Raw genomic sequence first — 24,532 nt, 5'->3', positions numbered from 1 at the left:
GGCGGCATACGTGGCATTCTCTATAGTAAACTTTAATTACGACAAATTGGTTTAGTTTTCCAATCGTGTAACTAAAAGTAATAAATTCATATTTGCACAAAATAAAATATTCCACGGGTGCATTAGGTGTTCCAAGTGCGCCACAATTCGTGAACTTTTATCCCCAATTAATTATTTACCTGTATACCAAACTGCGATAAGTGAATATTCACCAGGTCACGTAGAGAGTTTGAATAATTAATAGAATTAAACAACTTTATGTCTGCAATGAAAACATTGCCCTAATATTATGTGTTTCAAGAGTTAATTTCGAAGTTATTCACAAATTTTACGAAACTAACCGTCAAATTTCTCCGTTTGTATTAATCGTTAGGTACTTAAAGTATTATGGGGAGATATTGGTTACTTCATTGATCCAAACCCTTACGTTGTTTCAACTGTCAAACATTTAGGCGCTCGTATGGAACTGCAAAACCGAACTCAAATCCGTGTGCGGAAATCTTCATCATGTGGGTACGGAGTGCTAAATTCCTATAGAGAGTCCAAATTGTTAAGGGCTGCATTAAGCAATATCAAAATCATGTGAAAAATATAAACATGAAATGAAGATTTAAGAAGTAAAAGTTTTATAACTTATGTCTTGTCCAGAGGTCAAAAAGAAAGTGGACACTTTTTGTTGCCCCCAACAATACTTTCGCTTAGGTAACTGCAACATAAAGGGAGCATACTGCATATGATATGACCTGGAGGAACGGAAAAACATGTTTGAACATAATTTATGCGGGACTACCAACATTTATGGGAGACAGGAAATTTGTGCTCAGAGTGGGTGACACGTACTCAAACGAGCATGTTTTGGTGTCTCAGGGGTCAACACTTAGTTGCTGTCTGTTTAGTATTGCCTTTCACGAAATAGCCATGAATGTCGCTGAGGAAATGGAAATGGAGGAATGTCGACGATTTTCTGTGCAGGTAAAAAGGTTGGTGATGAATAAAAAATATTATTAAAAAGGCTCACGGATTTCCGTCGACATCTAAGACCACATTACGGTCTAGTTCTATTTATAAACGAACGGAGCATTAATGTTTCAGAAGAACTAACATTTTTGGGGCTAACGTTTGATAGCGAGTTCAGATGGACGAGACATGTAGAAAATCCAGTAATATCCTGCAGAAAATAATTAAAGAATCCTAAGGGTGCTCGCTCAACATAAATGGAGTAAATTGTAACCCCCCCCCCCCCCCCGAAGAAAAACATACCAATTATCAAAGGACGGTTAACGTTGTTTTTCGTTATGAATAATAGTGAACGTTTGGAATAAAAGAAATTCTCACAGACTGAATGAAGAAGTTTTTTTAACTAAATTAGGAAGATCATTAAACAATTTTAAGAGCAGATTTCAGTAATTAATAAAGTTTCTTTTCAATTGTTAATTTAAAAAAATGAGACCAAAAAACTAAAATAATTAATGAAATTATTGTTATTGTTTTTTTTTAATTTCTAAGAGATATTATAGTAGAATTAAATTTGTAAATTCATTAAATTTTAATGTATGATGTAATGCGAACATTATCTTTTTTTTATTTTTAACGTAACAAACACAGTTCTTAATGTTTTTATTTCGTGTTTTTCATAAAATTATGTCAGTGTGGTGGCAATGGATTTTAGTTAGTTGCACGTCTACGAGTATTAAATGATTTGTACTTTCTCTGTGCCAGAATACCTTATCAATAAAATAAAACCTCGAAGCAAATTATGAAGGAAACAGAAGAATTCCACAGTTCGTCCGTGACCACTTTGATCCATTTTCAACTTAAACACGCTACTTAGTTCAGCAAACCGAATGAAAGGAGGCGGACGTGATGGGACACCTTACTTTCCAAATCTTTTTCATCGACTAGCCGTCACAACTGTTGTTCGCTGATGATAACTGCCTTGCTGTTGAAACGCGTTCGAGATTTTAATAGATCATTGTTGATTTATTTTTAGCGCATTTCCACAAAAAAAAAAATTGTGGCCACTTTGTCCGTCCGTCCGTCCGCTCGTTTTGCGACGCTACTAGTTCTTTATCTTAAGAGCTATTGTTCTACTTTTTCGCTATTTGGTTCGTTATGGTGTCGAGTCTTGTACCAAGGAAGGAATTTTTTCTGTACCGCTTACAAAAAAAGTTATTGTAAAAAAAACAAAAAACCGTTTTTTAGATGTTCCATAATTTTACACTTTTGCCCTTTATTAACGATCCTAGAGATCGTTTATAATTTTGCATTGCTATCTGTAGCCTGCCGGTTGGTCTCTCCGTCTGTTCCTTTGTCTGTCTGTCCATCTATCTGTCCGTGTGAACGATAGCTTTGTTTAGAAATGTTCGATCGCTTTTACATCTCCGTTAGTTATGAACTGAATTGCATGAAATTCAATATGGGCATAGCTTTAGCCATATAATACGCAATGCCAAAAGTTGAATCGAATCGATTCAAAATTCACAGTGCCCTTTTCGCATCTCGACCATTTATAAACCGAATTGCAAACTTTTTTACTTATAAAAGTATTTGAATGAAATTTGATACATAGGCACTTGGAATAAAGGGAAATCAAACGCCAATTTCAAAATTTGGTTTTGCGCATGCGCAGTGCCAACTTTTTTATTTATGGAAGAATTTAAACGAAATTTGATACATAGGCGCTTGGAACAAAGGAAAATCTAACATTAGTTTTAAAATTTAGGTTTGCGCATGCGCAGTTCCAACTTTCTTATTTAGAAAAGCATTGAAATGAAATTCTTCTCATAAACTGAAATTGAAATAGCACGTCAACAATGGATTGCCCATGTGCAACGCTATCTTTCATATTTGTGGCCGGATTTTTACGATTTTAACAGAAGTTGCATCTTACAAATGAGAAATGAATGCAAGTGGAAATGCGCTTTATGTAAATCGTTTACGATTACTTTTTAACTTGTTGTTTTTGCTTTACTTTTGCTAATTTCTTATAAGTTCAGTGAATAATTATTAATATTGTTAAAGATATACGAGACAAGTTTACCTTAAGATTGTCCCATATCTGTTGAGTTAATTATTTTTTCATTCATCTTGAGAGATTTATAGCTTTTTAGTTTGAAACGTTTGTACCTAGTGCAATTCAAACAATGTTGATAGCCGATTTTTACTTTATTTGAAATAAACGTTATTATTTGTTGTAGTATATAACTGAATTAAATTTAAACAAACGTAGCTTTAATTTTTTCAATTTATTGTGGAAATTATTTGGGTAGCTTAAATGTCGATTTCAACGTGCCTTATACTGTATATTGTTATTATTGCTATTCAGTGCCCCGTAGATATATGGACCCTTTCAGAAATTTGAAGGTCGCTCATCACCCATTCTCCCTCACTACCAAATTATCTATTTAGCCTTACGAAAATAGAATAATTGCTTTTTTTCACTACTAGCGTCTGATGACATGATTATTAACCTTTTTTCCACTTGTAAAGTAAAGTGTGGACATTATTAACTAGTAGTCAATAATGAGAACTGTCACGCTGTCACTTTTAGAAAACACAACCCAAAATTTCGCTCAATCAACGTTTAGACAAGTTCTCTAAAATGAATAATTGCCACCATCCGCCATTTCCAGAGAAATTACATACCTAAAATTATCACATTTTGAAAAAATTCGAACGAAATCACTCTTTAAAAATATCTCAATGACAGAACAAAATACGGCCTGTTTGACTTGTACTTCCACGTACTTGATTGACATGTTAAATTAATAAACAAAAAATTCCGTCCAACCGTTCACTTTCTTATCAATATAATATGTTAATTTAGAGGATTTCAAGTGCTAGTAGTGAAAAAATAGTATATATACCACGGTAGAGAAGTGTTTTATTGCCTTCGCACCTTACACCTTGATATATAATGTACTATTATTGAATACACTCCACCACAATCCTGTTCATTTCAAAATACAGATACACATTATTGATAACACTTTTTTTACGTTATTGAAAACAAACCAAAACTTTACAGTCCGGGATTATAATCCTTTGGCCATTTATGCTAAAAATATACGCTCCAGAACTTGCTTTTGCTTAAACTTTGCATTTTCTCACAATTTATTGCAATTAAATATGGTGAGTACTAATCTAATTTCACATTGAATGTACGACTTTTGTTGTGTGTGAAAATGGTTGCATTGCAGTATACCTATATATATGCTTTTGTAACATCTCTTAATCATGTCACAATGAAGTCAATTCTGCTAAGTATATTGTTCTTTGGAGTGCAGTGCAAAAGAGTAACAAAAAGATTGTGTAGCGATCTGTATATGTCATAATGTACTTTTAGTTAGATCCGATGGTCATCGCTGAATGGGAAGAGGGGGTACTTCCGCATATCGATTATTGCGTTAATATCACGAACGTGGACTGGGACATTGCAAAGAACATGTTTAGAAATGTGCATCTTCCAGATGAATCAACCTTTCATTGTTACATGAAATGCATATTTGACAGACAGCTGTTACTTAATTCGAACCAAGAACTGGATCAGGACCAAATGTTGGAAAAGATATACGGACTAACACCTGATCTATCACAATTGTGTGTTGACGAGTCAGCCGGTATAGAAGACATTTGCGTAAGAATATATAATATTACAAAGTGTATTGTACATGACATCGCTGACGATTGAGATCGATTCATTTCTTTTGTTAGGTATCTTTGTTTAAATATTTTTGATATGGAATGAGTAGTAATTGAGAAATTGTTTTTTAATTCAATCCAAGAACTGAATCAGGACGAAATTTTGGAAATAATTTAACATCGAATCTATTTATTTATTTAATAATCTTTTACGAACAAAATTGAGTAAAATTAATAAATATATGTTTTTTTAAATCGTACCACGATTACTAAATGACATGTTTTTACTATTTATAATGTCAAAGGGGAGGGAAGGGGGGCAAAGATCAGGGAAAGGTTCTGGGCCTGAGGTTGGCGAATGACAGTAAGACGAACCAAACCCAAGTGAAGGTTGAACACCTGACGCCGAGGAGTCGAGGACTACATGGTCAGGAAGGGCTTGCTCGTTAGTGAGCGAAGGCAGCCCCCCAGTTTAAATTAGCCTTCTGGTGGTAACGGCAAGCTGCCAGTAACCGTGTAAAAGTGCAATACTCTTGAAACCTGTATGTCTGACTTAAATATGAAAACGACTTCTGACAAAGACATCAGTCTAGACAGTGTCATCATCCCTCCTTCTGAAGGAACACTTGAGGACTCCGAAGCTGTGAAGTGAAGAGTATGCAATTAAAGGCACCCTACATGAAGTTAGCCCCCCAACATTAATATAATGAAACGTCAAATACTGCGCATTCGTTTGCACATTGATTCCACATTTAGTCACAATCCGATTTTTCTTTTGCACATTTCTCTAAAAAAAGATATTGAAAAAACACATTAGGGGGGGGGGCAACTTCACGATTTTAGCCCCCCATCATTAAAATACTGAAACGTCAAATAGTTCCTTCGTTTGCACTTTGATTGCACATTTAGGCACACTTCGATTTTTCGTTTGCACATTTCTCTGAAAAGAGATATTGAAAAAACAATGGTGGGGGTGCCAACTTCACGATTTTGGCCACTTAATATAAAATTAATTGAACGCTATATACTTCATTCGTTTGCAATTTGTTTGCAAATATAGGCACACCTCGATTTTCGTTTGCGCATTTCCCTAAAAAAAGATTCTGAAAAAATAAGAATTTGGGGGATACCTTTACGATTTTAGCCCTCCAACATTAAAATAATGGAGCGCTATGTATTTCATTCGTTTTTGACTTTTTTCCTTTACCTTTACATAATTTTAGGCCCTAACTAAAAAAACCTTAAAATAGAACTATATATTATACTCCCCTCCCTAAAGAAGAAATTAAGAAAATAAATAGGGGAGGGTACATTCCCACTTTTATCGCATGTCACTAAATGAATTTGCACTGATAGATTTTAGTTTGTCTATTTCGGAAACGGGGTGTTTGATTTCTGTTAGACCATTTCCGATATCACGTTTATTTCGTTAGTACTGGAAATTTGTGAGGCGATCTTATGACAATATTTTATTAATTTTTGCAAATTTATTTGTAAAAATGTAGCTTTTAATCTCACTTTGGTCATGTATGTACCTACCGCGGTCGTGTAATTAACAACAGGGACGGTGCTACATGATGTGGTGTCGGCGACATCTGGGCGCCATCCTCGAGCGTGGTGTGCTAATCTAGTTTTTTCCTATCTTCTTCTACAGTTTTGGTCCGATTGTTTTCAAATTAGTGTCGCCGGAAAGATCTTGTAAACGCGCACAATTCTTGCGTCGCGGAATTTTGTTTTTTTTCCCAGGGACGAAATTCACCACCTTTTGCAAGGTGCGCGTCTTCGAGGGATAGTCGACTTCGAGGACTCAAAAGGTATCCTCCGCTGCGAATTTTGTCACGCGGTTTAAAGTTTCTTAAAACTCGAATCGCGGTTTCTGTTTCTCGTGCCGCCAACAAAAGCCCGAGCTATGAGAAGTGCCCCAAAAATTGAGAATTATTTTGTGAAGGGTTTTTAGCGAAATCTACCAAAATGCGAATTGCGGGTGAACGGGACGTCGGAAATGGGTACTGACAAAGGGAATGTGGTTACCACCGACAAGGTCTTACTGATGATGGAGTCAAAACTTCAAACGCGAATTCCGGGTCAACGGGACGCAGGAAGTGGGTACCGACAAAGAGCATGTGGTAGCCTTGGATAAGTTCTTATTGATGGTGGAATCAAAACTGGCTAATTACTGATCTGTCACACAAAAATACGCTGAAGTTCCTTTGATCTCATACGAGGACTTTGATAATTTTTATAGAATGCTTTTACAGAAATCTTCGAAGGTACAATTATGTAAAGGTAGGTAGCATACTTAATTAACGGTGAAACGCCGCTATTCTAAAGGTGTGCGAAACAATGAACTAAATAATTAGTCCAATTGGAACTGTTAAAAGTGTGTATGGAAAAATATGCACAGTTGCTAATATAACTATTAATCAATTATTAAGTAGCATTAAAGATTTCTCTAGAGCCTCTTTTCGAGATTAATTATTTATCTCGGTAAATATCGACTGTATACAACATTTTTCTATATGAAAGCTGTTTAGCGTTTTTTTTCCCATAACTCCCAACATTTTTCTTAAGTTATTTAACATTCCTTCGCTGAGTATACTAAGGCGATTCGGAAGGCAAAAGTAGCGTCTTGGGAAAGATTCCGTGAGACAATAGAAAAAATTCCCATAGCCTCTCGTCTACGAAAGATCCTCTCAACAGAGAAAAACTACCCGTTGGGGAACGATGGTGGGACAAGTCGGGGAACGCACCGGCTCAACTAGAGAGATTTTGCAACTTTGTTACGAACACACTTCCCAGGTTCCGTTGAGCAGGCGGTTTTAGTGGCCGTATATTCACACCAAACAGGGTCCTTTGGCCGATAAGCTGCCAAAAGCCTTATAAATCAGCTGGAATGGGAGGAAATGGGGACTAAATCACCGCCTCTCTTTCTGGCTATACACCACTGGAGTTAGGCCTATCTTGACCTGCGGTAGTATGGTGGTCCAAAGCGGGATCAAAACTATCTCAGACTAAACTACGCACACTGCAACTAATAGCCGTCTGAGTATTATTGGCTGCCAAGGAATGCCAAACTTACGTTGTTCTATCTTCAATGGCGCGCGTTGAGTAGAGTAAACGTATTTGTTGGCGGCTCCGTACATACATTAATTTATAAACATTTAAAGCCGTTCTTTAACTCAAACTTGTGCAATCTTTGTACTTCACAACCTGTGCTTTTACAATCTACTTTGAAAAGTGTCATCATGGTGTTTACGAAGGCGCAGAAAGAAGAATTTTCTTTATTATCAAAGAGGTGCTTCTGGAGGTCTACGCCAATGTGTAAATCAAGTTCCGAGCTCAGCGATGGATAACTTACAGTCGCTACAAGCAAGTATTGACACTTCGAATAATAAGTTTGATTTAATTATCAACAAGTATGATAAAAAAATAACGGAGTTGGAGTCCGTAAATAATACTCTCATGCAGAGGGTTGATAACTTGGAACAGTATTCGCGCTCATAGCGCCAAACGTCAAGTGATAATGAGCCGTAAGCTTCTTAAAGGTTCTAAAATTACTATTACAGAGGACCTAACAAAGAATAGACAATTGCTGTTATCTAAAGCAGTAAACATGTTAGGTTTCCGTAATTGCTGGTCTCGTGATGGTAACATCTACGCTAAGGTGAAAGACAAAGTTCATCCAATACACTGTGCGGCCGATATAGACAATTTGAAAAAGGAGTCTCCAGCAAATCCGAACTAATCTCGTGTGCATCTTTCATTTAGCCAACGTTCCTGCGGTGTTTATTAAAGATAAAAGTTTTTTTTTTGGCCTTTAATTTTCTTTTTTGAAAGCGAACGCTTTTTCTTTCTTTATCTCTATTAATTCAAATATAATAACTAGTTTTTTCTTGTTTATAAAAAGTTGTTTTCTTGCATCGTGTAATCTATAAAATAAATTTGCGTTGAATTGAAATGTTTGTAGAGTCATCGTGTATGTTTTAATGTTGCATTATTTTTTTACAGCTTTATCTTAGCCGATGTCTTTAAAAATCTCTCTAACATCAGATCACTGAACACTGGGTTTGACTTCTTTCAAGATTATGTAGCGACTCAAGATAACCATATAATTGCTTTATCGGAGACGTGGTTAAATTCAAATATCTTTGATAATGCTTATAATATCGATGGCTATAGGTTTGTTAGGAAGGATCGCGAAGGGAGGGTTGGAGGTGGGTTAGGTATTTATGTGAGAAATACCCTAAATTTTACAATAATTGTGACAGAAAGTATCTAATATTTACTTTGAGCAACTGTGGTTAATGCTAAAAATTCGTAATAGTCGAGTGTTGCAGTTGGAGTTATACACAGAGCTAACCGTTTGTATTTTCCAGAATTTTGCGACACGTTGGAGGATACCTTTTCTTTGATGGTTCCTGCCTGCGAGGATCTAATATGTGTTGGTGATTTTCAGTACCTTAACGAAAAAAATTTTGGTGATATAAGAGGAGTTACGGTTTATTTTGATGATTTATTAATTAGTGCAGATACAGAAAAAGAACATGATGAAATATTGAAAAAAGTTATAGAGAGAGCAAGGCAAATGGGTGTTAAATTTAACAAGAATAAGTTGCAATTTAAACAAGAAAGTGTTAGGTATTTAGGGCATATTTTTTCAAGTGAAGGGGTAAAAGTTGATCCTGAGAGAGTGAAGGCAATAGAGGGGTTAAAGGCCCCCGAATCTAAAAAAGAGTTACAGTCATTATTAGGCATGCTAAATTTCTTAAGACCATTTATAAGTAATTTGTCAGAATTGACTAGCTCATTAAGGGGCTTGCTGAAAGACAATGTTGTATTTGAATGGTTACCATGTCATGATGATGCATTAGTAAATATTAAGAAAGTACTTGCAAATTCTCCAACATTAGTAAGTTTTGATACTAACAAAGAAATAACAATTCAAGCAGATGCATCCCAACATGGGTTAGGGTGTTGCTTAATGCAGGAATTTAAACCAGTAAGTTACGGATCTAGAAGTTTAACAAATACAGAAAAAAATTTTGCGCAAATAGAAAAGGAATTTTTAAGTATAGTTTTTGCAACATTAAAATTTCACAATTATATTTATGGTAGGAAAATAACTGTTATTACTGATCACAAACCTCTTATAGGCCTGTTTAAAAAATCTATTGCAGATATAAGCTCGTCACGATTAAAAAGAATGAGGATTAAATTGTTAAACTATGACATCACATTAAAATATTGTCCAGGTAAACAAATGCACATCGCTGACTGTTTGTCTCGTTATAGCATTAGTAATTCACCGGTTGTAGATCAAGCATGGTTAGTTGAAAATGTTCATTCTATTAGTTGGAGCTTGAATATAACTAAAGAAAAAAGGATAGAATTTCAGACTGCTACTGAAAGAGATCCTAATTTACAGCAATTAAAAAACTACTATGTTAAAGGTTGCCCAAAATCAATAAAAGAGGTTCCTGATAATTTAAAGGTGTACTTTAAGTTGCAAAATGAAATTGTTTTTGAAGAAGGATTATTGTTTTTAAATTTTAGAGTTATTGTGCCATTAGAATTAAGAAAGTATGTACTAAATTTATTGCATGAGCCACATTTTGGTTTAGAAAAAACGAAATGCAGGGCAAGACAGTTGGTTTATTGGCCAGGTTTAAACAAAGATATAGAGAATTGTATTACAAAATGTTCAGTGTGTGAATACTATCAAAGCTCGAATGTACGACAACCATTAATACCGCATAAAATTCCAAATCTGCCATTTAATAAAATAGCTGCTGATATATGTGAGTTTGGTGGAAAATCATACCTTATAGTACAGGACTATTTTTCTAAGTGGTTAGAAATATTACCTTTGCGTAATAAAACATCGGAGGAAGTCATAGGTAAATTTAAATCTTTATTTGCTACACACGGCATTCCTAAAATTTTTATTTGTGATAATGTTCCTTTTGGGTCATATGAATGTACCAAATTTTCAAAAGAATGGAATTTTGAAATTAGAACTAGTAGCCCCCGATATCCGCAAAGTAACGGGCAAGCGGAAAGAGCTGTACAGACTGCGAAACGTATTTTAAAAAAATGTAAATTTGCTAATATTGATATAGAGGTAGCATTATTGGAATATAGAAATTGCCCTATAACAGGGTTACATGTGTCTCCATCCCAATTATTATTTAGTCGTCGGCTTAAAACAAAAATACCAACACACACTAAACTATTAACTCCAAAGGTGCAAGAAAATGTGAGTGTAGAGTTAGAAAATAGGCAAAATAAATATAAGCATTATTATGATCGCACGGCACAACCTAGAAAAGAATTTAATAAAGGAGATTCAGTTACCATATGTAAAAATAGAGTCTGGGAGCCAGCAACTATTATCAAAAAGCATGATGCACCCAGATCCTATTTAGTTAGGGATAGTGAGGGTAGTATTCTTCGAAGAAATTCTAGTGTTTTACCAGCATCACAAAATGATTATAGTGACATTGGTAAAACTGTGCCTCAAAATGAAATAGACGAAAACCTTGTTGAGAAAGAGATTGTATCTAAGGTTGTTGAAGATAAATCTATTGTAACTAAAAATGGTCATGAACATAATAATGTCTCTAGTAGTATAAGTGACAGTGAAACAAAGGTAACCACAAGAAGTGGAAGAAATGTTAAGTTACCAGATAGGTTTAAAGACAGTTACATGTATTAAAAAAAAAAAAAAAAAAAAGGGAAGATGTAATGGCAACGCTGCCAAGGGGGTAGAAGGTTAGGTTTTTACATGCTGTACATGTACCTTAGTGTATGTTCATAAAAACATTACTTGGATGTTACAATAAACATTACAAAATAAATTTTATTGGAGAGAGCACTCAATCTCTAAAGGTTTTTAAGATTTGCTAAATACTTATGGTTGTATGCAGGTAATCACAGAGCCTACTAGAGTGACAGAAAAAAAATGCACCTCTTATTGATTTATTATCCTTCTCAATCCGGAATCTTTTAAAAGGGTGCGGTGTTTGCCTATGGATGTCGGTTCGATCATTCACATCGTTGTTGTACGTTATCATGTAAACCATCTCACGAAGCAAAGCACATATAAAGTTATTCGCGACTTTAACATTTTAAATATGAGGGGAATTCGTTGCAGAATTACAGGTCTTGCTTGGTATCGTTTTGTTCAAGTTAAGAATGTGGAATGTTATAAGTACGTTTTTTATAGCGATACCTTTTATATCTATTTAGTAAATATGGCTCCTATTTAAGAAGTCCGACTTACTAGAAGCCAAAACACCTTGGCTTGAACAGACTATATACAAGCCCTTATGCATTCAAAAGAAAAAGTCTGTCGAAGTTCAAAATTGACAAAATACTAGCTCTTGGATTGAATACATAGCGACTTCGTAACTTATGCACTAAGTGCGTTAGACAATCTAAGCCGTCACTATTTCCACACGTTTGCGAACGGGGCAAATAAAAACGATTATGGAAGTACTTGAAGAGACATATCAATTTTCCAAACAAACAAATTATCTTGCCCCTCTGACTTTAATGACCCTGTCTTATTACTATGACCATTTTTGTGACTCCTATTACCGCTCATAAAATTTTACTCTGATCCAGAATTGTTAAATTTTTTATAATATACACTTGTAAACTCAAGTGACTTAAAATCCTTTAGCTCACTCTCATTGTGAATCGGATAGGTTGCTATGATACTCTCAAAAATTACGACAAACTCTTAGGCGCTGAACGGTGGTGAGTAATTCAATGATTACTGTTTTGTCTGCCCTTTCTGTCGCCTTATCTACTGCATGTGGTTAATTGCTGCCTGAGACAACTATTCTCCTAATGCTTGGAAAGTAGCACACGTGATTCCTTTACCTAAAAGTAAAAATGTTTCGACATTACCAGATCTCAGACTATAAGCATTCTACCAGTTATCCAAATTGCTAGCAAAGAGCAATGGAAATACAAATCGGAAATTTTTTGGATGAAAACGACATCTTTACCGCTTATGCAGTCGGGCTTTAGACTGGGATATAGTTGTTCTACAGCTTTATCATGCATTGGTGGACGATATCATTACAGCACCGATAACAATTGTCACTGTTAATGTCCTGGTAGATATTCTAAGGCATTTGACATGTTGGACCACGGGAATTGCTATTTTCAATCTACCATTTTTTGGTTTAGTAAAGACGCGGTTGGAATTAGTAATAGCTTTTTTAACAATAGAACTCAAAGAGTAAAAATTCAAGACTCACTGTCGTCAGAAAAGGAAAATTTATTAGGGGTTTCACACGGGCTCCATACTCGGCCCTTTATTTACACTATGTACACTGCTAACTTACAAATGCATAAATACATCAACTCACCTATATGCAGATTATACACAATTAAGCTCTCCTTTCCACTCTGAACGTAGAATCTTGCTTAAATAACTTACCAGAGATTTAATATAACTTATTTGAGACATCCACAATACTCCCTGATTTTAATCCGTCTAAAACTGTAGCGCTGGTGTCGGAAAGGCTCACCACCGAAACAATGTTCAGCAGCAGATTTATCTAAATGTTGGCAATCACGTTATTCCATAAAACGGAACACAAGAACATTAGGACTAACATGGATAGCGATCATCGTTATTAAAGTATATAATCCATGCATTTCAGCGCGCTTTCAGCAAGTCCTAAATCTTTGTAGGTATTCCTACAGATACAACTTTAACCTTTGAACCAAAGTAAAAACTAGTAAATCGTGCTAGTTCTATCTCATTTAATATGCAGATTGTGTATATGGACTTGCTTGAGGAAAGCAGAGGAAAGTACTACAACAGAGCTGCAACATGTTGGTTTCTACCGGGTTTCCATTTTCGGCTTGAGAAAAATTTTGATCATGTCTCCCATAAGATGTGCTGAATAAAGTGGTGAATATGGAAAATCGCCGTTCGCCTTCACTTTTGTATATTGTGGTCATCAAATCTTTTTAACTCATCAAACCACAGTATCTTTATAATAAAATTACTTTCCCGTACAGACGACACCATCTCAATTCTCGTAACAAAGGACTTATGACTATTCCAGCTCATAGGATCATTCTTTTCGAAGGTGTTTTTTCTTATCAAATTGCAAAAAAAATACAACCGTTGCCAGCTTTTTATCAAAAATCTTCCCTTGAAGCCTTTTAAACACAACGCGACTTACTTTTAGAGTCAATCCAATGTTAACCAGTTCTTTAACACTTTAATTTTTTTGTGTTTCTCATTATTATTAGTTTGCATTTTCACATTTTTTTAACAAACGCAGGGTATACCGTTTTATTTAAGAGAAACAGTACTCATTTCGCCATAAAAAATGAAGTGTATATTGGCCGGTAAAGTGGAAGGAGCAGACCAATTATCTGACTTCACCTTTCACTATTATTATTATTGTTTATATCGTATGTCCTTATTTTTCAAATTTTTGTGTTGTTACACTTGTGTTAATAATATGTGAATAAAGGTCATTATTATGCGTCGGTTGTTTCTTGTCATATTTATTATTGGTCGGTGTTTCTTGTGAGAACTCAGGTCTAGCCATGGTTAAACTAATCGCACGGATTAAAATCAAGTAACGAAGTGTCTGTCGGCTGTGTCTGGTGAACGTTAATTGTAGGTCCTTCAACCACGACATTGGACAATTCTAGGGATACTATCGTAATTCGTACTTACAACAATACCTATTGATGGGCACAATAGCCAACGCTATCAGGAAAGAGAGAAACAAAACCAAAAGCAAAAAAACCACTATATAATTTCTGTTAATTTAATAAATGGAGTTTATTGTAGTAAGTGTTTCTTTGTGTTGCGTTGGGTTGAATACGATGTGGTGTTGTAATAACGTGGTGTGTTTATGGTGAAGAAGGAGTTTTTGTGTTTTTAATTGTAGGTTATGGTGTTTCTTTGTTCCTGAGGTCGTATTTGTGAGGTTGCGTTGGGTTTTTGGTTGGGAGACTATTGCAGTATTTGTGAGCCTGTGGTGCTGTTAAGGTTTTTTGCGTTCGGTTGTATAACGAGTGGTTTTTCTGAGAAGGAAAGAGTATTGTGTTTTTTAACTGTGCTACGGGCGTGTAACTTATTGGGTGACCTGTCTTGTAGTATCATGTTGCGTACTTGTATTTATGGTGTTTCTTTGTTCTTGGGTTGTATTTGGAGGTTGCTTGGTTATTGATGGAATATTACAGTTTATTTTGTGAGCTAGTAGTGCTGTAATAGGTTTTTGCGTTTGGGTTGAATACGAGTGGGTTGTGATACGTGTGTGTGCTCGGCGAAGAAGGAGTTATGGTTTTTTAAGTTGCTAGGCATGTAACTTTATTGGGTGGACCTTGTCTTTTAGTGCATGTTGCTTACTTGTATTTATGGTGTTTCTTTGTTCTGTTGTTGTATTTGTGAGGTTGCTTGGGTTTGTTGGTGGAGATATTTTAGTTATGTTGGTAGAGCTGTCAGTTCTGTTAAGGTCTTGCGTTTGCGGTTGAATCGAGTGGTTGTGAATGTGGTTGGTTTTCTGTGAGAAGGAGTTATGTGTTTTTAGCTGGCTAGGCCGTGTGGGTGAGGGCCGTCTTTGTAGTGCGTGTTGCGTTACTTGGTTTATTGCGTTTGTTATGTTCGGAAGTTGTGTTTTGGTGGTTGGTTGAGTTAGGTGGAAATACCAGTATGTTGTGTGTTCATGTTTGAGTCTAAAAGTTGCGGTGTAGGCTTTGCGTTTGGTTGAATACTAATGGGTTGATAATGTTGGTTTTGCTTCAGAGGTGAATCTCATGATTGTAGTAAATGTTGTATCATTTGTTGTACTGTTTGTTCGGTAAAGTTGTATTTGTGTGTTTGTTGGGTTAGAGTGGAGATATTACAGTATGTTGTGTACCGTTGTGAGCGAGTACTGTTGTTTACATGTATACGTTGTGGATCATTTGCTATGTAGTTATCTTGTGTTATGTTTAGAAATTTACGAACAATATGGCATGTGTTGATAATGATGCTTTTGTAAATGTTGTATGTGTTTTTGTCTAAACCTAATGTTGTAAATTGTGGTGTATTGTCTTTTGGTATAACTCCAAGTACACTAAGAATAAATGCGGGAACTATAAACAGTAGATTTTTCATTCTCCACTGCGTCTTTAAGCTCGATAGCTATATCGGTGTATTTTGCGTGTTTTTCCTGCAGTGTGTTTTAGTTAAGTTGTTATGTTGGGCGATGAGCAAATGTCTATATACAATGGATTTTTGTGCTTTCATGCTTAAGTGTAATGGTCTGGTCTATTATTGTGGATAGTATTTGTCGTGAGTAGTGTCCTGTCCAATATAATCTTGTGTGGTGTTGTTTTCGAGTATGATCTGTGGCGTGGTATTTGTAGTATGGTGTCGTACTGTTATGAGATTGTGTTTAGTGCTAATTTTGATGTATGATTTTAGCATACCTGATCGTGTCGATGTTTGTATTCAGTTTTGTGCAAGATCGTGATGCATGCGATATATATGTTTGGATTGTTTCTGAGTTTGGAACAAAGTCCGACAGAATCATTTGTCACTGTTTTATCTTTATGTATGTTGTTTTTAATAGATGCGGTGTGTTAATGACCTGTTCTTTATTGCTAACATGAAACCCTCAGTCTCGGGAAGACATCACATTCAGAAACCAAGGTGTGCGTTGTCTATAGAGTCAACACATCCTGGCTAACCTCTTGTGGAAATCGTCCTGTAAAGGCTTTTGGTTCCATGTCTGTAATGTTTTTGTGATGTATATTGTTATTATTATTATTATTATTATTATTATTATTTATTAAAAACGGTACATTATTTTACACAATTTACAATGTTAATGCAAGTATATCACAGCGCTTGAATTTTCTTTTAAAAAGTCTCGTTTTGCTACATTACGTCAGTTCATCGCATAGGTCCAGTTTGTTATTTTTCACATTACATAAAGCACCTTTAACACACCACTGTAGTTTAAAAAAGTCCACACTATTATTATTAACGTGCCACTTGTATTCAGACATTATTCTTGAAATTAAGGCGGTTTTATATTTCGAGTAAAACTGACCGTGGGTTTCGTCACTTTTTATGTACGTTATCTGCTGTTTATATATATAACTGGTTGAAAATACCAAAAGAAAGTTGGTTAAGTTTACTTCAGCTTTTGTCCGCGTTTTATTGTACTTATACATGCAGTACATGTCTTTCACTAAGACTTTCGGAATACACATTAGACACTTTACTTTATTGGTAACAAAATGCCATATTTCTTGAACAAGATGACATGATATTATTATGTGCCAAGCATCAGCCACCAAGACACAATTATTGCAGTAGTTTGTAGCAGCTAACGAAGCCTTTTGCAAGAATGTTTTATCTGATAATCGGTTTTTAACAAATCTCCATACCACTACGCTATCCGATGCCAACGAAGGATGTTTGAACATGTAGTTCCAGTTGATCTCTTCGTCTCCCCAAGCTCCTTTCATCTTTTGCTTAACCCTGAATTCGTTGACTACCACGGCTTCTTGCAAATATCTCTTTGTATACTTATTGATGGTATATGTACGATCGGGCGAGTATTCAAAAATAATTTCAGGTGGCCATTTGCTTACTCCTTCTGTCTCCGTTAAATGAGGATAGAAACGTAGACATTGCTGTTTGAGTTCTCTGTACCTTTCAAATAAAAAATTCCGCGCAATGTAACGTAGACATTGCAAAGTTCTTCTTTGCGTTTCCATTCCGAACCATCGATACAGTCTCCGATCAGATATAGGCCGCATTTGAACCATATGTCACTGGACAATATTTTCGCGATTGGTTTTGGCCAAAGGAAGCATTCGGACAAGGGTAGGTTATTAAAGTCATTTTTGTTTGATGGAAAATTGGCGAAGCTTGTGGGAATTCGGTTCCAAGCATTTATTACGCTATCTGCGAATTTTGTGAGAGCTGTTGGTAACTGCAGTTCTTTATTGTACAAAACTTGCCACTGTATTTGCGTTCCTACTTCCTTACTGATGTTGTAGTACATCATCCTAGCCCATTTTGTTTCTTTTTGACGTATGCACTTTATGGCTGTTATAATTCTGAACGTTGCAACTTTCGACTTGATGTGCACCATACCTAAACCACCCAGGTATTCTGGCAAACATAGGCTGTCCTTTTGAGTCCAGTGTTTTCTATTCCGCCATATGAAGTTTGTTAACTGGCTCTGTATACTATCTGTTGTTCTGTTTGATACTGGCATTATTTGTAAAATATGCCAAATTTTTGGTACTATGAAAGTATTAACAATTTTAATTCTGCCTTTAATCGATAGTGTTCCAGCCTTGTGATTCCACTTGGAAATACCATTTGTAATCTTTTGATGTATTTCTTCTTCTGCTAGCCCTATCATGTGCTGTTCTGACCCGGCGAAGGTCACCCCAAGAACTTTAATAGTATCAGAAGTCCAACAACAACCTAAAGGAGAGTCCGTTCGATGTTTCCATTCCCCACACCACAAACCTTGTGACTTTTGAAAGTTCACTACCGCTCCCGATTGGACAGAGAACCGTTGTATGCATTCCGCAAGAATTCTGAAGTCATCGTCATGGGACACGAATAAAAGCACATCGTCCGCATAAGCTGACATACATGCTGTCTGAAGTGGGTCATTTGGTAAGGCGAATCCTCTCATTTTTCTGTTACACATCTTTAGAAAAGGTTCCATAGCTAATGCGAAGAGGGGGCCCGACATTGGACACCCTTGTCTGATTCCTTTTCTTATTTGTATTGGCTGCGACAACAGGTGTTGAATCCGAATATGTGAAGATGCTTCCGAATATAGTGCTTTGATTAACCCTATGAGTGATTTGGGAAAATTCATTCTTTGAAGTACTTCAAATAAATATCCGTGTACAACGTTATCAAATGCACTTTCTAAATCAATAGAAAGTACGGCTAATGTTTTGCTTTTCGAATTTGCGTATTCAATAATGTCTCGTAGTAGGTGAAGATTGTCGTAAATTGATCTTCCAGGTATACTGTAGGACTGGTCTGAGTCGATTAGCGCGTCTATTACACCCATCAGTCTATTCGATATTGTTTTTGCTAATATTTTATAGTCTGTAGTTAGCAACGAAATTGGTCTCCAGTTTCTTAGATTTAAAGGGTCTTTATCCTTCTTTTCTATTAAAGTAACTATTGAAGTCTTCATTGTGTTAGGAATCATTATTCCATGTTTAAGACTGCCTATCACAGCTTCGTAATAGTGCACTCCTAACTTCTCCCAGAACTGCATGTAAAATTCCGCTGTAAATCCATCTATTCCGGGCGACTTGTTTTTGCTAAGACTTTTTAAGGCTGTGGTTAATTCTTCTAAAGTGATTGGCTGATCTATCTGTTCTTTGTTTGTATTGTCGAGCTTTAGTAGGTTCTTAAATATAGATGAATTTGTTTCCCCCATAGGTGTTGTGATACGTTGCCTGTCGTTAAAGAAATGATATGCTTCTTTGCATATTTCCATAGGTTTGCTATAAAAAATGTCCCCAACCTTGATTCTGGATAGTCTGCCGCCTCTAGACTGACCAATCAGTTGCTTTTCCGGTGAATCCTTATTTATAATATCCTGATATTTTTTGTTGATTTCGGAATTATGGGAAAATGCTGTGTAAGTTTTCCTGCATTGACTGATAATGGTTTGTATTTGTGACGGTTGTGATGTTGGATTCTTACTGGTGTGATGATTGTACATTCGCTGTAAATTGTCAATCTCGAAAAACTTTTTTTGGTTGTTGTGCTTGGTATAAATAATCGTTGCTGTTTTAATGTCGTTCTTCAACGTGTTCCACCAGCACCAATGATCTTCTGTTGGACTTTTCTTATTTACCATGTGATCGATTAATTCATTGATGCATTTCACGTATAGTGGTTCATTGAGTAACAAGTTTTGGAAACGCCAGTAAGGGGGTTCATATTTACTTTCCCTTTTCAGCTGTATTTGCAAGGCTAAATGATCGGAAAAAGATACTGTGTTTGTTACCGCTTTGAGTTTCCCACACCAGTGGCTGTCACAAAAGAACATATCTATTCTTGAAGCTGATCTACTTGTATAAAAGGTATATCCAGGTACGGTAGGGTGTAGTACTCGATATGCATCGTGTAATTGATACTTGTTGACAATTAGTTTCAGAAGATTTCCTGTGGCTACGTTTCTTTCAGTTGAGTTGAGTCTATCCTGTATTGGGTTCAGTGTACAGTTGAAATCACCCCCGACCATTATGCCCTCATTTTTTTGTGTAACCTGCTGGATCTCTTCATTTAACTTTCGTAATATTTGAATTGCCATGTTATAGTTATGCGGTAAATATATGCAAAAGAAACTTACAGTTTCGTTGCTGTCCTCGATCGATAATTTTTGTAAGTAACCTTCTACTATAATTTTGTGTTGGATAATTTTAGCGCTGTCTTTCTTTAACATAATCGCAGTGCCGGTATAATTATCGGATTTAGGATTAACTAGGAAATGGTAATTGGGTATGGACGTATCGCTTTCGATTGCAGTGATATTGGTTTCTTGAAGTAGAAGTAGTTCGGGGTTATGCTTTTTAACAAAAGAGTGTAGCGTTTGAAATTTTGAAGAGCTTTGAATGCTCTTAACATTTAAGGTTATTATTTTGAAAATTGCCATGATTTTGATTTATTATTATTAGTTTTGATTTTAGTGTTAATGTGTTTTACGATCAATGCTATCCACGTCAATTGATTCCAGTGATGAGGCGTTAGAGAGTTGAGATAAATTGTCTACTTCATTTGGCCATTTGTTCTTCTCAATCCCTTTTAATAAAGCCTTAATAAGTCGTTTGCATCTTTCTTTTAATGCCCTCGTTGTGATATGTGGTAATATTTCGGCAATCATGCTAATGAGCCCCGAAATATCTGTTGTGTATTCTTGGGCGATAGTGCTTGGTGTTTCACTGTTTTTGACATTTATCATGAAATGTTTAAAATCTTCATGGTTTAAGATAAAGGATTGGTTTGGCCACAGTTTTTGTAAATTGTCGAACAGTGTGCTATCTTCTGGAGTTGTGCTCCTTCTTGTTTTTTTAAGGGGTCTTTTTTCATCTCTTATAGTTGGCCTATTTTTGGTTGGTATCTCCGTGTGTTGCGTTGATTGCTCCGTAAGTTCAGAACTGGTGGATGGTGCTGCACGTTTTTTACTTACTTCAGTATGGACTTCTACTGGGACAGTAATTACATGGTTGGTCGTTGTGTGTGATGAGATATCGCTAGAAAGATCTTCCGTTGTATAATTTGATTCGGGGCAAGAAGGTTGATTAGCTGGTCTGGATTCTCTGAGTAAGCATGGTGGTGGTTGTAGCATTTTGGTGCATTTGGTAGCAATATGTCCCAGTTCTTTACAATTGAAGCATTTTATTTGGCTATTCGTTAGAAAAATTCGATGGTCGTCGCTTTCAAAATTAACTATAAGTGAATCTGGCAAAGTACTCATCTCCTCGGGCAGTATGTACACCTGCCTTCGGAAGCTGTACACATGATTGTAATCTTCTATGCCTATGCCCGCCCCTATAAAGGAAACGGGAGACACGGTTTTTATCTGTTTGGTTTTTAAACATTCTTCTATTACATTGTGTGGAATAGATGGGCAAACATTAGATAGAATAATTCGTTGCGCCGGTGTCACATATTTTCGCGCAGTTATAAAGATTCCATTGACAGTGATACCGTTGTGATTAACAATAAAATTTTGGACGACTTCCTTAGACGATAAGAAAATACATATTCTGTTATTTGAAATTCTGGACGCGAACAACACGTTTTTTGGGCCTACGATTGATCCAACTCCTACAACGTAATCTCGTACTAAGACATTCTCCATTGAAGGTAAAATTATTGCTTGTTCTTTTTTTGGGAATGTGTGCTTGACAACATTCGCGTACAGACTGCTCTCGCTGTTGACGTTGGAGGATTGATTAGAATTTTCGGGATCCCTGGTATCAGAAACCCCTACATTCTGCGTGGTGCTACTCATTTTTCATTGAAGGAACATTATAGATTATGGGCGAATGTTTATTTACGAGTTTGGATGGATAAAAGTTTGTTATTTATCGGCCTTGCGGCCTTCACTTACATGTGTGTGTCTTTATCACTATTTATTAAATTATAACTTCAGGTGTCTCTTTCACTAAGATTAAACGAAAACCGTACGGTAATAATCTTAATTACTAAATTTAATTCATTCAACACCAATACCAAGAGTAAAGAGGAACACGTCTTAACTCTTAACGCGCAGAAACGTCAATTCGTGACCCGTATACAGGGAGATTAACGTAGCCGTTCGTTAATAGTATTTTACATTATTAGCCAGGTAAGTGAGTTTTTACTGGCGATAGGAGAAGTTGACTGGCGAGCCGTCAGGCGAGCCTGTCATCTCCTAGAGTCAGTAAAAACTATTACCTGGCGTATAATGTACAATACTTTATTTTTTACTCATTTGTAAACAATAGTAAACGTAAATAATTAGTTCTTAAATTGATCTCGAAGAAATGTCTAAAATATCATGTTATTCATGTAACAGAGACTTCACATTAATTCTGGCCAATGAAATTACTAGATTACTAACTTGTAAAATTTTTACAGGTCAGCTGTCAGTTTTACAAGTCAGTAGCGTTTAAACATGACGTTTACCCGTTTGCGTTTTGTCTTGTTAATCAACGTTTACAACTGAGTAACAAATAAAAGTTTTTTATTTGTTACTCAGTTGTAAACGTTGATTAACAAGACAAAACGCAAACGGGTAAACGTCATGTTTAAACGCTACTGACTTGTAAAACTGACAGCAGACTTGTAAAACTGATAAAAATTTTACAAGTTAGTAATCTAGTAATTTCATTGGCCAGAATTAATGCGAAGTCTCTGTTACATGGATCACATGATATTTTAGACATTTCTTCAAGATTAATTTAAGAACTAATTATTTACGTTTACTATTGTTTACAAATGAGTAACAAATAAAATATTGTACATTATACGCCAGGTAATAGTTTTTACTGGCTCTAGGAGGTGACAAGCTCGCCTAACGGCTCGCTAGTCAACTTCTCCTATCGCCAGTAAAAACTCACTTACCTGGCTAATAATGTAAAATACTATAAACTTGCAGTTGAAATTGAAATTTGAAATTTGGTTCTCAACCATAATTGACCATTGCGATTTGAAATAAAATAATTTCAAAATGGTACTGCTTCCGTAAAAAGGTACCTATCTAAATTGGATACAAGCATACGGAATATTAATAAGTGGCCCCAAATTTCAAATCTGTTTTCATTTCTGGAATCAGAAATAGTAGTTGAAGACATTGGCCCGTATGAATAAAAGTAAGCAAATGCTTATACTTGCAAAATTCAAAGTAAATACTCGTAAGTTGCTCCTTCACACTGGGCGACTTAAGCAGCGCTGCTGAGGAGCAGGATATAGGACGCAGTGCAGTGCTGCTAAACAGACCAGTATGAAGGGGCAGTTACGAGTATTTACTTTGAATTTTGCAAGTATAAGCATTTGCTTACTTTTATTCATACGGGCTATTGTGTGATAGCTAATTTTGAAATATCGCAACAGCCCTGGAAACTGGATTTTTAGCGGGCAGGATAAAATGGTGCATTTAAGTAGAAAAAATTTGCTGTGGGTAGCACAGATACCACCAGCACACCTGTGTATGCGTGATTCTGCCCTTTTATGCCTATGAATATTTCTACAAAATTTGGCTCCAAACGGTTCAGCAGTTTTGCCGGAAATGATAGTTTTACACACTTGCGCATGCATGAGAGAATTGTATGTAAAAAAAAACAAGCTGAGGGTGACTTCCGGTATTTACGGAACTAGGGGGTACAGAAAGTTACAACTGCGGTGACGTTGGGCATGAGTCTTTTTTAGGTTATTTATAGGTTTAAAAGTTATTTGTAGGTCTAAGATCTTCTTCTTAATTTTTTTTAAATACAAACTGATACAAAATGTACTAAAAGAGTACATACCTATATGCGCATTGTCCATTGTCCAACCCAACGTCACCGCAGCTCGTTTACGGAAGCAGCGCCATCTTGAAATCATTTTATTTCAATGCGCAATGTGAGCCAAATTTCAAGTTTCTATTTAAACTGCAACTTCCAACGAACGGGCTACGTAAATCACTCTGTGGGGTATGATGAGTCATAAACGGTAATTGGTTGGCGTATGGTGAAAAAGCGCGCTAAAACTCGTGAAAAACCGTATAGAGAAGTGTCTGGCCGAAGGAATGTCTAATGAAGTGGTATTACTTACACTTTGTTTGCCAAAGCAGAGTTTAATAAAATCATTTAGTCCTAGGGGATTGGTTGATTTATTTAAAAACACTGCGTAGGAATCGTGCGGAGAAATATTCCTCATGCCATTTTCTCTTTTCCGCAACTTTTTAAGGGTATTGTTTATTTGAGGCGAATTTTTTGGAAATTGAAGTTTGCCTAGGGGATATACATTGTCATGGCGAGTTAATTTGTAGGGGCAAATTTTTCTGCATTAAATTACCTTAAATGCAAAAATTTTCTGCAGCTAATTCTTAGTTACGAAAATGTATGTAGCGAATTTTTTTGTTACGAATAATCTGGAAACGTATATTCCTATGGCTAATCTTCCAGGGATTCATTACTCGGTAGAAGTTTCGGGACAAGTTAAGGCGAATAAATTTGTCGTGACGATTTAACCTGCATTAAAATCCTTGAATTTTTTGGGGACAAATATTCTATAAATGAATACCCCGCGAGAGCGAATATTCCAAGCAGTCTTGCGGTACTACGTAAGAAGCATCTGTATATCGAAGCGAGTTCTCGTGAATAAAAGTTTGGC

At 35.9% G+C, this 24,532-nt stretch overlaps 1 protein-coding gene across 1 annotated transcript; it reads left to right on the top strand.

Moving 5' to 3' along the window:
- Window positions 1–4,230: 4,230 nt before the first annotated feature.
- LOC116170161 lies at window positions 4,231–4,728 on the top strand. Its single transcript, XM_031486379.1, has 2 exons — window positions 4,231–4,295; window positions 4,346–4,728. The coding sequence occupies exons 1-2, from the start codon at window positions 4,245–4,247 to the stop codon at window positions 4,688–4,690; spliced, it is 396 nt and encodes a 131-aa protein (XP_031342239.1). The 5' UTR covers window positions 4,231–4,244; the 3' UTR covers window positions 4,691–4,728.
- The last annotated feature ends 19,804 nt before the right edge of the window (window positions 4,729–24,532 follow it).

The sequence above is a fragment of the Photinus pyralis genome, unplaced genomic scaffold (assembly GCF_008802855.1).
Source record: "Photinus pyralis isolate 1611_PpyrPB1 unplaced genomic scaffold, Ppyr1.3 Ppyr1.4_LG5, whole genome shotgun sequence".
Lineage (NCBI taxonomy): Eukaryota > Metazoa > Arthropoda > Insecta > Coleoptera > Lampyridae > Photinus > Photinus pyralis.
This window is presented reverse-complemented; position numbering and strand designations above follow the sequence as displayed.